The sequence below is a fragment of the Electrophorus electricus genome, chromosome 1, assembly GCF_013358815.1.
Source record: "Electrophorus electricus isolate fEleEle1 chromosome 1, fEleEle1.pri, whole genome shotgun sequence".
In the NCBI taxonomy this organism is placed as follows: domain Eukaryota; kingdom Metazoa; phylum Chordata; class Actinopteri; order Gymnotiformes; family Gymnotidae; genus Electrophorus; species Electrophorus electricus.
Window position 1 is genome coordinate 4,152,501 of NC_049535.1, and position 14,115 is coordinate 4,166,615.

Below are 14,115 nucleotides of genomic sequence, written 5' to 3' on the forward strand. Positions count from 1 at the left end.
AAAGTACACTACACTACTCTGTATAAAGTACACTACTCTGTATAAAGCACACTACACTACTCTGTATAAAGCACACTACACTACTCTGTATAAAGCACACTACTCTGTATAAAGTGCACTACACTACTCTGTATAAAATACCTGTGTGCTGCCAGAACTTGATATGCTTAAAGCCCACTGTGAGAAGCTTGTCCATGCGGAATGGGTTCCCCTTCACCACGAAGATCTTTTCCTTGTGTCCCCTGCAGACACACACCATTTCATTTGATGCTGTTCTGCTGTCAGAGGGAGGGTGGAGTTTGTGTGAGTTCATTTCCCACCATGCTTTGGCTAGCTTCTCTCCCTTCTTCCAGTCCCACATGACGATGGAGTGTCCATCATCGATACCCACAGACACCAGGCTCTTCCCATCAGCTACATGCACCGTGGCAAAAAGCACGCAGCTTATGAACCGCTTGTGAGCAGTTTATTCTTGTCAATACCGTGTCTTGTGTGGTTTGGATTTCTGGGGCGTTCTGAACGCACGCACCTGTGAACTCAAGCGCACACACTCCTCGCTGGTGTTGACCTCTCAGCACAGACAAACACTTCAGCGACTGAATGTCCCAGACATGGATGGCTGGGTCTCGCCCCACCTGGACAGGGCCACCAGCACAAGTACACACACACACACACACACACACACACACACACACACACACACACACACACACACACACACAGTTAGCAATTAATCTTATCTTATTACCTGTGCTGCGCATAAATTTGCAATTACTAATGAGCTGTGCATCTGTGATGAATTTACAGTCCATTTACATTTATTAACGTGACTGGCATTGGCTATCAAGTTATTTCTGGTTCATTTAACTCTATCTAGTGCAGATCTATCTAGTGCAGTCTACTTCCCATTAGGCGCTGATGGACCAGTGCTGGGGTTGAACGGTGGCATGCTCTCACCTGCCCCGTGGCCACATAATCCTTGAGCGGGTGCATAGCGAGGCTGAGGATGTCGTCATCGTGGCCCAGGTAGAAGCGCTGGGCATGCTGCTGTCTGTTGTACACCACGGCCACGGCTGCCACATGATACACCACCTCACCAGCCTGCGTGTAGAACAGATTATTCCTGCAGTCGCAACCCCTATACCTGGACCAGAGAGAGACACACACAAAACAGAGACAAGTAAAATAGCTACACAGTTACAATTTATAGCATCTGTCTGTATGTAGTCAGGTGTATAGTCAGAAACAGCATTATTGAATGAAGTCATTTTTTATAAAGCCCTTATTAAGTCCTCTTCCCTGTGCTTCATGTTCAAATGACATTATTTACCTCAATTCATTGATTAAACTAATATAAACAAGTATTAAGGCGTCTTAAGGTGGCTTAAGCATTCAATATCCCACCACATAATGCATTTCTGTACCAGTAAAGCACATTCAGGTTCATGTATACTTATATTTATATATACTTATATTCCCACTTCCCTAAAATTACACTCAGTAAGCTTATGCCCATGTGCTTTACATCACAGGTGTCATGTTCTCTAATGTACAGCGTTTACAGAGAGCATAAACACATGAGGAAGAGCTCACACAGAATAATAAAAGCATGTCGAGTGTTACCCATGGACAAACTGTAGACTCAAGCCCTCGTCTGGAGCTTTCTGCCTCTTCAGAGAGCCCAGAAGCTTCTGCTTCAGTTGAGGGAGGTCCTCCTTATACACCTGAAACAAGCACATACACACACACACACACACACACACACACACACACACACACACACACACACACACACACACACACAAACACACAGGTTCAGACACTGAAAATGGATGAAGGGCAACTCCGGTGTAAGGCCAGTCAGCTGTGAAAATAATTGGAACTACAGGCTTTAGTCACTGAGTCACAGTCGAAATTAAAACAGCCAATGGCACTAGGGGGATAAAATATTCTGTGCGGTGTGCAGAATCTGAACGGACAGTGGAGCAAGAGAAGAGCTCTCAGACTTGCCTGGCGTTCGTAGTTCATCTGAGCTTCCTGTTCAATGTCCGAGTCCAGCTCAGGAACATCGGACAGGTCTGAATCTGAATCGCCGCTGTTGGAGTCAGCGTAGCCCTCTATGGAGAGAAGTGGGACAGCGCGCCACAAAACGTCTCAAAGTTTCTCAACAGTTCCACAACTTTTATAAAACTTGTCAATGTCAGTAACAGTTTTGAACCACAATGTCTTGGTTTTTGACCACATATCTGAGAGATATTTGAGCATTCCCGGTCGGTCAGTAAGTGTGATATGGTCACCTTGGAGAAGGGGTTCGAGTATGCCATTCATGACGCCCTCCGGCAGAAACCTCCACTGGAACACAGAGTGGTCGGCCCCACCCGTGCTAACAACCCACTGCAGGTCATGTGACCAGCGCACATTGGTCACATGGGCGGAGTGACCTATATACTTCTTAAATTTGGCAGCTGTGAATTAAGGTTACAGAGAGCTTCTGGGATCAGGATGACACATACCAAAACAGATCTACGACCGCTTAAGATACCACACGTCACAAATCCTGCAGGATTTCTGACTTTAAAGGCATTAGCTGCAGACAAAGAAACAGCCTACAGACCTTTTTTAAGACACGGGAATCTGAACAGCTTGACCAGACCAAAATCATCCCCCGTCACCAGTACGGCATTACTGTAGTTGGCATCCACAGAGTTGATATCGTTGACGTTGGAGTACTTGGGCCATATCCCATTGACCTCGGGGCCTAGGACACCTGTCCATGTCATCCAGTGGATCCCTTTGGCCTCCTCCTTGGGAAGGTACTTCCCAGCTTTGAACACAAAGTGGGTTTTTTTCATAATTTTTTCATAATAATAAGAAACGCTGAAAATTCACTACCATTACAGTAAGACACTTCAAACTGCAATGTCCCAGAAAACAGGAAAATTCTAACCAATAACTACTAAAGCGTAAGCAAAATCGTCCAGCATGCCAGCCGTGCGGTACCTGGCATCCGGTAGTAGAGCCTCTCCCCGGCGCCGTCGTTGGTCTGCAGGAAACGGCTGTCGACGGACCAGTCCAGGTGGGTGATGAAGCAGGTGGACTTGTTGCACTCGCCCACCTTCTTATAGCGCTGGGCCACGGCGTAAACGTCCACCAGGCCGTCGTTGGAGCCCACAGCCAGGTAGGACCCGTCCGGAGAGAACTTCAGCTCGTGGATCACCTCCTTCCTGTCTTTGATGTGCACCACCTCCGTCATGTCCCTGGCGCAGTGGTGGCAGGGGGGGAAGTGGGGTTGTGGGATTGGTCAGGCCTGGTAACATGGTTTAACACGAGCAACTTTGGTGGCCACACTACCTGACGCGAAGCACGGTGAAGGAGCCGTCCTTCATACCCAGAGCGAGCTGAGAGCCATCGCTGTTGAACGACACGCTGCGCACGGCTTCCTCCATGTTGCAGCGTGCGATGAGCGTGTGATCGGACAGGCTCCAGAGCCTAGCACAGTGGCGCGGGGCAGACAGGGCACGCTGATTTTTAACGACAAGCAAACATCCTGGAATGTGCTCATAATAATGGGCGAACCTGCCTTAAAACTGCCCTAGCATGCAAACTCGTGTCTTGAGTGAAAGAACTCCAGAGAGGCGACTGACCGGACAGATCGGTCATCGCTGCCGGTGACTGCGATTGGCTGTTTGGGGTGCAGGTCCAGAGCCCAGAGTTCCCCTTCTGAGTGCCCCTGCATGACCAGCTGAGGCTTATCCCTGTCCCGCACCATCACCTCGAAGATCTCGCTGTCCTGCGTCCCAGCCAGGATACGGTCGGCCTTCCAGCACACGCTGCGGATAGACAGACCTGAGGCAGAGGGGCGAGAGAGAGAGTGAGTGAGAGAAGGGAGGAGTGAAGCAGCAAGTTAAGAACTTGCAAAGTGGATTTCAAAGAGCCAGTACACAAAATACGGTGCGAGCGCAAACCAAATTGGAGCAGCTGCTTTCTCTGTAATGAGCCACTACTTACATATTTACATATTTAAAGAACATGCTATCTCAGCTAGCAAGACCTGCTGTAGCTTTCAGGTCAAGGTTTGGTCCTGGCAACAGGCCTGTGTCTATTGTGCAGACCCATGTTGCTATTGGCCTGTTGAGAAGGTCCTGGTTGGGGCTTTGAGAGATTAACGAGATTACTGTGAAAGCAGAGGGGAAGAAAACAGCGAGAATTCAGGGCGTTGGTCACTACTCAACCACTTACGTCCTGTGAGGTTTCACTCACGTTGACCAGGTCGGGGTCCTGAGGACATTACTGAATATGGAGATGTATTCTGTTAGTTTTATTTCAGCTGCCACCACTTGCTTATATATTTGGTGGCTGCAGCTAGATGCGCTCTGTTGATGTTATTTGTTTATTTGTGCATTGACGTTGTTTGTTTATGTATACTTCCTGGCCTTGATCTTGGGTAAGTGAGCCAAAATCTGGAAACGCAATCACTACATGAATGTGACTGAAGCTAGTAAACCTCTTTTCCTGGCTTGAGACAGTGAGGAGGAGTCACCCTTATAGCCCTGCTCGGCCTCCCGGAGGTCGATCTTGGTGATGGGCTTGAAGTCGACATCCCAGAGTCTCACACAGCCATCCCGCCCGCCGGTAGCGAAGCCTTCTTCACACGCGTGCATGCTGAAGATCCCAGCCTACAGACACAGAACACGCCGGATCACATTCCGTTTGGGATTTAACCTGGAGAGAGGAGCACTGAGAACAACAGAGCAAGTGGGGGAGAGGGAGATAGAAAGAGAGAAAGGCAGAAAGAAACAGCAAGTGCTTCAAGGCCATCCAGACCTGCTGTATCATCAGATGGAATATTCCAGAATGTTTGTTTCATCTAATGTACACACATGCCATTCACTAACAAAGTGGGTTTTCTATCTTCACTCTAGAATTACACTTTATATAACTATTAGAACTCTGATGGCCTTGAACCATGTGATTTCCTCCAATCACACAAGGATCCCATCTTATGGGAGCGGAATGCATCAGAACTGGTGAGGTCGGGAGGGTTTCTGGGAAAATCAGCTCCACACACCCCGTGAGCAGCTTGGATGGTTCGGACCAGGTTCAGACCCCTCCACACGTAGACGTCTCCGTTCAGAGCCCCTGAGTACGTCACCTCATCCTTGGCCGTCGCCAGACACAGGATGGTCTGCAGGTCACCCGCCTTCCCAAAGATACCCCTTTTGGGCGTCAGCGCGTTGCCACATAATGTCCAAAACTGAGATGGTTAAAGAAGAAAAGCGTGAGAACAAACGAGCGGAGGAGCCTGACAGAGCTTGGCAAATGAATTACACTCCTCCCTGGCCATTAATTGAGAGGCAAATTGAATTGAGCAAGGACTTCACACAGCGAGCCTTTTTTTTGTTATCAGCAAAGCGCTTTCTGACAAATGGGCTACTGCTGTTAGGGACTGATACTTTTACAAGCTCTTATCTAAAACAGATGTGAAAGAGTAATAATAACAAATGAGTTAGATTCCATCTTCCTCAATCAGCGCTCCTCCACCAGTAATTGCCTTCGCATTAAGACAAAAGAAAAATGGGGCGAGTGTGAAGCAGGGGGTCGGGGAAGGACACTTTCTCCGTGAAAGTATTTCCCAACCGATGCTTTCGCTCGGCTTCTCCGAGACTGTAGGCGTGACTTTTCCGAGACGGAGGCTTGGGTGGAAGGGAAAGAGTGTAGGCCTGACTCACTTTGATGTGCTTCACTCCACAGCTTACTAGTCTCTGAGGCAGGAAGGCGTCCCAGGAAATATCAAAGATCTGAAACAGCAGCACAGACAGGCAGCAAAAGGCTCGGTTTAGGCAGACTGGCAGTGCCAGCCTGTATATGTCTGATCGTTTCCTTGAAGTGTAAACAGTTTTAGATAAAGACCATAACATAGTTGTGGGTCTAAAGCCGTGAATATGATTTGAACTCGGCAAGCACCCTCTAGCATCTTATAATAAAAAAAACAGGTCAAGGAGTGGACGATTTGCCTGATAGGTGTGTCGCAAAGCGTAGGCTGCAACTGAGATCTGTTGGTTCCTTGTTAGCATTGTCCTCCGCTGTATTAGGGCATGCATGAACGAACTAACAAAGACTTCGGGTCATGTGATCTGAAGGTTTCCACCCCCATCAGGTGCAGTGCTAACCTTGAGGCTTAAGCATTAATATGCAAATAGTTGTTTATCCTGTTGTAATTTCATGATTTCAGAAGCCCAAGGGGTATTTTGCTGGGAGTCACAATAAACAGTTGGTAAGTAGGCTATGACTCGGCACGGAAGGCCAGGAAGCATGCACCAGTCGCACATTCGAAAATTCTCCATATCTAAGCTGCATGTGTCTGCCATACTCAAAAGGATGGTTCATTATGGAGGAGCCTTCTGTAACGCCGAGGTGGAGAAGTGCAAATGGCCTCCGCTGCATACCTAAGCTTTAAGACACACCTGATATCTCTCTTTAGCAGAGGTTTCCAGCCCTTCAAAGAGTCCAGTGAGAGATGGGCTCACTCAGGGATAGATAGTGGGAGAAAGAACTAGAAACTGAGAGGGAGAGAGCTTGCCTCTTGGCCTGCTCCTAGATCATTAGAAGGTATATTACAGAATTTAACACAAACACATGCAACCACACAAAGATAAACACTGTAAACAATGTAAACTAAGAAATCCTATATATACCAATATGCAAATGCACACATTAATATTCATGTGTACAAACTCTCTATCAAAACCTACCTTCATCTTTAACTATATTGCACTCTGTCATATAGCATGACAATTACAATTCTCTCCATTTACTTATTACATGACGCTGCCTTACCCTATCAGAATGTCCCGTGGCAGTAGCCAGCATCCGGCCTTTCTTCCAATCCCACACACACACAGTGTTTTTGGCGTCGAGACCAACAGACACCAGACGCTAAACACCAGTGGGAAAAGACAAACCGTCAGACAGGTCAAAAATAGGTGGACGTTTTGTTGGCACTACCCTGACTGGGATCGATGCAAACCTTTGGCATACATGATGGAGAAGCTACTCACCTGCCCGTCTGTGTCAAAGCCCAGGCAGGCCACGCCGTGCGTGTGCACATCTCTCAGGATGGACACAGTCGTGAGCGAGTACGAGTCCCACACGCACACGAACGGGTCCTTTCCCACCTGGCCTGTGGCCACTTGGATCTTATCAGGGTGCAGAGCAAGACTGCAGAGAAGGCAACACAGACACTTAAGGCTGGGTTTCCTGACAAACAGTAGCCAAACGCACCAGACCAAACAAGCCCGTAGCACCATGCCGCAACACGGTGTCAGAAAGAAAGAAAAAAACAGCTACACAATGACAAATTTGATGAAATGAATTCCCATTTCAACACATGGAGCGCATTAGAACCACAGTGAACCAGGGACCTGGATCCAGTGCTGGTCTCAGGGAGAAGCAACTGAACATTGTGGCTGTTATCAGTGTGAGGAGCTACAGCAGAACACCAGCAGACTGCACGGTGCCCACTCCAGCTCCCCGACAGCTTTCGCCCTGAGTCGCAGCTTTCCACTGTGGTGGGCCTCAGAGGAGGGGGAGGGGACCGCCACAGTGCTCCTCGCAGCGGACGCAGTGCCATGCACATTCTGACAACACTCGAGGATGCTGCAGCGCGGAAGCACCGCTAGAGATAAGTGCTCCTAGCAGATGGAAAGGAAAGTTCAGCAGCTGTTAATGAGCACTGCTTGGGTAGCTCAGCCGCTTCTGATTAGGGCTGACTCTCAGGTGCACCACTCTCCATTCAGTCATAAGGAGGCACGGAGAAGCTTTCCATATAATGGAGACTTGTGGATAAATGGTTAAATGGCTCCTCATATAGGATCTGATCTTCCATGAGTACATAAATAAATAGTTACTCGTTCCTTGTCTCACACAGCATTTTGAAGTTTAAAACAGCACACAGCGTTTTACAGCACATGGATCCGGAACACAGCAGGTCAGGGCCACCGTGCTCAAAACCAGGAGCTGTAGGCGGCGGGAAAACCTGCCAACGGCTGCAGGAGGGGAGTCTGGATCAGGGGGCTCCAGCGGCTGGAACATCTCAGGTCAGGTAACAGAATGTGAGCTACATCGTGGGCTGTCACTTCCTCTGCAGCAGGACTGTGTTTGCTCCAGTCTGAGCAGCTGAAAGATCCACTTTCACACCATCTCCTCACCAGGTGGAGGTACAGGACAACTGCCCAGAGGATCCATAAAAAACAGATCAAAGGCAGAGGAATAGAGGAAAGGGGAGTGAGCATTCTGAGTGTGTGTGTGTGTGTGGGTACACAAGTGTGACAGTGTGCTTACAGTCTCACTCTATTCACCAGTGTGAAATCCAAACCTACTTATCACAAGAAGAGTGTACCAATATAGATGCAAGAAAAAAGTGCTTTAGAAAATATAAATGCGCGTGTGCCTGTGCCTGTGCGTGTGCGTGTTTGTGTGTAGGCATAGCAATAAAACTGGTCCAGGAACAGTTGACGATGATGATGATGATGATGATGATGATGATGACAGTACACAGTAATGTGTGACAAGAACTCTCCTTAACATCAGAGATTTCTGTAAACTGCTGCTTTTACAAAACACAACACAACAGTTTTATTCACACAAATGTCTGAGAAACTGCATGTTCACATCATATGTACGATCTGTTGGAGCACAATGTGTGCAGTGTGTGCATGTGTGTGTGTGCTAAATGTGTGTGTGTGCATACATGTAGGTTGTTGCAGAAGCAGTTTACTCATGGCCCCTTAACCACTGCACTGGGCTCAATGAGACTCTGAGACTTACAGATGGATTATGAGAAAGATCTGCCCTCTTGGTCCAAGATGTACAGATGGACCCCGGTCAGCATGATATGGGAGACAACAGGGAGAGAGATGGAAAAAGAGCGCAAGAGAAACAATACCAAGAGAAACAGACAGACAGAAGAACAGGTGCAAAGATTCACACAAGAAAACAGAAAAAGAGGATATGGAAGGGCCGTGAGAGAGAGAGAGAGAGAGAGACAGAGAGAGAGAGAGAGAGAGACAGAGAGAGAGAGAGAGAGAGAGAGAGAGAGAGAGAAACAGAGAGAGAGAGAGAGAGAGAGAGAGAGAGACAGAGAGAGAGAGAGAGAGAGAAACAGAGAGAGAGAGAGAGAGAGAGAGAGAGAGAGAGAAACAGAGAGAGAGAGAGAGAGAGAGAGAAACAGAGAGAGAGAGAGAGAGAGAGAGAGAGAGAGAGAGAGAGACAGAGAGAGACAGAGAGAGAGAGAGAGAGAGAGAGAGAGAGACAGAGAGAGAGAGAGAGAGAGAGAGAGAGAGAGGAAATGACACTGCCGGGTTCGGAACTCAGAGGAGATCGCGATCAGGGTAGTGCTCTCTTTTGCATGCTTAAGGCGTTGTGTGGTGGAGTAGAAATCCCGAGGCTCACCATGACGGCACCACTCTGGCAGTGCTATAGCATTTTCCAACTGCCCTCAGACAGAACTCAGCATGCACAAAACGGCACAAGAAAGGTGTGGGTGTGTTAGAAGCAGTCTGCCAGCCACTAGGCAGATTTAAAGACTTCTTGGCTTGTTAGTGTCACTCACAGGCCTGCAATGTCTCCATCCGGGCATCATGTAATCTGACCGGCTGCCAGAGCCTTCAAAGCTCTCACTAGTGCTGAGGCCCAAAAACCAAGCAAGTCACAGAGGATTTTATATATATATATATATATATATATACACATTATATAAGCTAATTAAAATGTCCCCAGTATTTAGATTTATGCCTAATTTAACCCGTTCACAGCTAGAGAGAAGATGAATATTGCTGAGTGACAGAATATGAATTATTCATTTGGGTAATTCAATTATGAATGCATCTCAGTTGGGAGTTCATTAGATTTCAGGGCTAATGAAAATTCAACAGCTATGTGCAGGAGGGTTCTATATAATGACTTTAATTTCTGCAGCTCAGAGAAGGACTCCGCGTGCCATATTGAAAAAGTATGCAGCAGAGGAACCGGAGTGCCCAATCGCCCCATTAAGTTCTGAAGAGCTTCTGAGGGGTTTGTGTAAAGGGCACATCTGCTGTGTCTGTAGTTAACAAGGAAATGGAAATAACTGAGCACATTTCCTGTCCTTTCCAGCAGGGAGACACCAGAATCAGATTACCAAACGCGTTTTCATTTCTTTAATCAAGGGTCCCTTACCGTCTATAATTTTTTGGGTTTTTTTTGTACTTAAACAGCATCTACAGCTTTTCATGGTTTGTTTACAGTCAAGGACCAATTATTTATATGTCAAAAATGGGTTATTAGATATTATAATAATATCTAATATTAGTTCTAATATTCGTATGAATATTTAGACAAGCGAGACACCATGCAAATTGTTCCCAAGGATACCTGGTATAATGTAGAGGTGGTAATGAAGCCCATGTAGCTGTAGCAAGGCTAGCTTAGCCAGCTGCTGTTTAAACAATACTAATGATCCCACGGTCTATGGACAGTCAGAAAGCAAAAATAAAAGCACCAGCGACATTTGCTATATGCCCTCCCAGGATTACTATTGCAAGGTAAAACCCAGCTCACCTTCCCTGTTAGTGGGTGAGCAATCCAACACTTGGTGAATTCTGCTTCACAATGATAGGAAAACAATGAATGGACAAAAAAACAATTTTGCTACAAACCAGTCATTGACCAGGTAAGTGATCTTGAGTATGACAAAGACATTATATAAATTATTATTATTTATTCTTATCCAGAAAAAGAGTGTGAGCTAAAGAAACACGCTCCCTGGCAAGCAGGATGTACCCTAAATTCCCTTTACACTAAGCAACATTTCAATAGACAATTCTCTACAGAACATCTTAATGGAGCCTTTAAAAAGCTTACCTCCCCCTGGCTACAGGATAAACTGGGTTAATACATGCACTCCTCAGAATACCCTAATACACCATGACCAGAGATTTGAGCCTTTCCCTTTCTTTCTTTCTTTCTTTCTCTCTCTCTCTCTCTCTCTCTCTCTCTCTCTCTCTCTCTGTGTGTGTCTGTGTCTCTGCATTTTCATGGGTGCAGGTCTCAGAAGGTGCAGAGTGTATGTGTGTGTTGGTGTGTGAAAATTAGTTTAGCTTTATGTGAATCCCATTAAAGAAAATCAGTGTTATTTTTAACTTTAAGCCTCAAGGTGGTATAGATTAGTAGGTTACTGCGTCCATCTGTTGATGTCATACCCCAAGACAAGCTCCTATAGCTTCTGTCAGGTCGGCAATCATCTTACATAACAGATGACTTTTCATGGCATTGTTCACATGTGAAGGTGTGGAATAGACAGTGACAATTTAAGTCCTATGCTTTAAGACGCTTAAGACAATTACAGTAATCATTGCTCTAGAATAATGAAGTCATTAATAAGGATCTCTTTCTGCTCAACGCATTTTTCATTCTGAAGTTCATGGTTGACAATAACAGATATTAGTAGTAACTCTGATTCTGGCTGACTCTGTTGATAGTCTGAATGAAATGGTAATTTTGTCTTGAGTCGAATTCAGGGATAATAATAGCAAGGATCGCGCTTGTTTCTAAAGGGAATGGAGTAAAACCCATTAGAAGCTTGTTGCATTTCACTGGGCTGATTCTCACTTGACTGAGAACGTTAAGAGGGAGTCAAAGATGGTTACTTCAACTTGGCAGTTTGTTGTGTTCTGCCACACAGTATGACCAAAGGGCCAAATGTCTGAGGTAAAGTATGGCATCTCTTTATCTCTTACAATCAGGCTGAGCAAAACACAGAAAGAGAAGAGGACAAAGGACAGAAGAACAGCACAACGACAAAAGATGTGCCGAACTATTTTGCGTGTGGCTTGTAATCCATTTGTGTTTGGGTGTTTACTTGTCTTCTCGTATAGTGTACAAAGCCATGACATAAAATCCTTCACGATGAACTAGATTGCATGGGTTCCTGCACCCTTGGTAACCCAGTTCCTAACGCGTGGGATTTGCTGGCTCACTTAACCTAGCAGACCAAGTTCACCTACAGGCAGAGGAGGCAGAAAAGGGAGGCCGTTGTCGTGGTGGTTTAGTGCTCTGATTCCGCCTCCTCCCGTCGGATCTAGCTTTAGAAACACGAAGAGCCGTTAAATACTGTGAGCACATTATCACCTCCGCGTTATCGTTTAGTAAAAATGAACCACATTCAGTTCTGAAATAAAGGCTTCGGAGCTACGAAAAACACTTCCGTGACGACAGTAGCAGTGTCATTAGAAACACGTTACGGGTTTGACATGAGCAATATTAGTGTATGAGTGTGGCCAAGATTTTGTGTCTATTATAACTACTGGTGGGCTTTTAAAGCTTATGACTGCTGATCTGTCTTCGCAAGCGTTCAGAGGTGACCGCCTTGTTAACCCACTGCGCAGATGTCACAGCATCATCAGGTATGAAATACCTCCCGAAGAAATCACTGCGACGTTTTAACAACTTAGTAACTGCCCCAAAAACGGTAGCGACCTTACAAAGGCCCAGCAAGATGCATACAGCACATCATGCTTAGATTTGATATCGCTGAGAGCAAACGTGTAGTAGGGCCTTGAGTGAACGTTGAATAGATTTAGTCGTGATGCTTGGAGCAGTTGCTTAGCCTTACCTAATTATGTCATCATTGTGTCCCAAATAAAACTTCTGGGTGTGTTCCCTCGTGTTGTACACCACGCCGACTCCTGCCACAAAGTACACGATCTCCTTTCCCGCGGTGTAGAACAGGTTGTTGCGGCACTGATGGCCCCGGTACCCGTGAATCCACTCCAGCCGTAACTGGCAGCGCGGAGCTGTCTTACCGGCCATGCTCACGTTGCAGTGGCACCATCGACTTCAAACGTGCAGCATGAGCGCAGGAACTGAACTTACTGTTCCCCCTTCAAACCAAAATTCTGAGGGACGGCGTTTGCTAACCGCTTAATATTGGCCGGCGTTTTTTTGTTTTTTGTTTTTGTTTGTTTGTTTGTTTTTTTCTAAACAACAATTTATATGTTTACCTGTACAAGCGAGGGGCGTGTACCGATAATCAACTAGCTTCATGAAAATCTGTCAGCTGTTATGCCCGATTTTACGTTTTACGTTGGAGCCGGTGTTAGAGCTGACAAGAAACCACAGCTATAGCCTAGAGAAACACACATAGTCTACTCTGGTGTAACTAAATGTGCATGTCTAAATTGGTGGCCTATAGCCAGATACTAACATGAAATCGTATGCGTATAAACGACTGAAGATTGGAAAGCTGGTGGCTGATAAGAAATATGGCAAGTCTCTGCCCGCTCGTCCGTCGTGAGTAGGCTTGAGTTCACCCGGAGCTTGCGATCATAAACCCGCGCTTCTTCAACCCCGGGACCTTAGAGGATCCTTTCGTTCAGACGTTGTTGGGTAATGAGGCGACACAGCTCATATGACCGCAGCTACAAACATCCAGTTCACAGTTGTTGAATAGGCTAATTCCCCATATTAATATACAGTGTCCGTAATTGCTGTCTCCGAAATCCCAGCGATCAGTCGGACAGTTTTCTGTCAGGTGTTCCGCATCGCTGAATGCTTGGGTCATCCAAGACAGACGTCTTCTTAATTAAGTTTGGCTAAAAAAAATCCGCATCTCATATTCGTTTTGTAAGGCGTGTCACGAAATGATCAGCGGTCAGCACTCTTAACGGAGGAAAATCACAAACCCGTTATCTGTGGGTAAACCCTATAAAACGAATTCTGCGCAGTAATGCTGATTCAAATATGGTTTAGGCTTAAGCCTTTACGTAGTATTTTGAGGAATATGGTCTGCAGTTTGTAGTTAGCTATTCAGCTTGGTTACTACGACGCCTTGTGGCCAATTTGCGATGATGTTGACGCCTACAAAACTCTTTCGAATCGAATAGGATGATGGTTATTGGAGTCCCAAGTTTGTCCGACCTTATTTATATGACCGAGGCAGTTTGGCAAACTGACTGCAAATACCGACCACATCCGACGCTGTCCAAGGTCCTGAATACGACTCCGTAAAGCAAATATAGACTGTTAGTTCATCGTAAACCCAACGCACTATGAAGAGGCTACGTCGCCTGCGTGTTACGC

General features: G+C 46.3%; 1 protein-coding gene across 5 annotated transcripts in view; it reads right to left on the reverse strand.

Moving 5' to 3' along the window:
- The window catches only part of eml6 (EMAP like 6), a 25,477-nt gene extending 11,701 nt beyond the window's left edge, over positions 1 to 13,776 (reverse strand). For all 5 annotated transcript variants that reach the window (XM_027012312.2, XM_035527359.1, XM_035527362.1 and 2 more), the window contains exons 1-17: positions 12,650 to 13,776; positions 7,059 to 7,218; positions 6,838 to 6,936; positions 5,730 to 5,798; positions 5,069 to 5,254; positions 4,541 to 4,676; positions 3,645 to 3,846; positions 3,352 to 3,489; positions 3,001 to 3,257; positions 2,615 to 2,824; positions 2,298 to 2,465; positions 2,011 to 2,117; positions 1,624 to 1,724; positions 958 to 1,144; positions 530 to 635; positions 321 to 414; positions 142 to 242 (exon numbers count right to left, since the gene is read on the reverse strand). In XM_027012312.2, coding sequence (XP_026868113.2) covers positions 142 to 242; positions 321 to 414; positions 530 to 635; positions 958 to 1,144; positions 1,624 to 1,724; positions 2,011 to 2,117; positions 2,298 to 2,465; positions 2,615 to 2,824; positions 3,001 to 3,257; positions 3,352 to 3,489; positions 3,645 to 3,846; positions 4,541 to 4,676; positions 5,069 to 5,254; positions 5,730 to 5,798; positions 6,838 to 6,936; positions 7,059 to 7,218; positions 12,650 to 12,846 — 2,518 coding nt within the window. In that variant the 5' untranslated portion in view covers positions 12,847 to 13,776. The remainder of the gene's footprint in view (positions 1 to 141; positions 243 to 320; positions 415 to 529; positions 636 to 957; positions 1,145 to 1,623; positions 1,725 to 2,010; positions 2,118 to 2,297; positions 2,466 to 2,614; positions 2,825 to 3,000; positions 3,258 to 3,351; positions 3,490 to 3,644; positions 3,847 to 4,540; positions 4,677 to 5,068; positions 5,255 to 5,729; positions 5,799 to 6,837; positions 6,937 to 7,058; positions 7,219 to 12,649) is intronic.
- Positions 13,777 to 14,115: the final 339 nt, after the last annotated feature.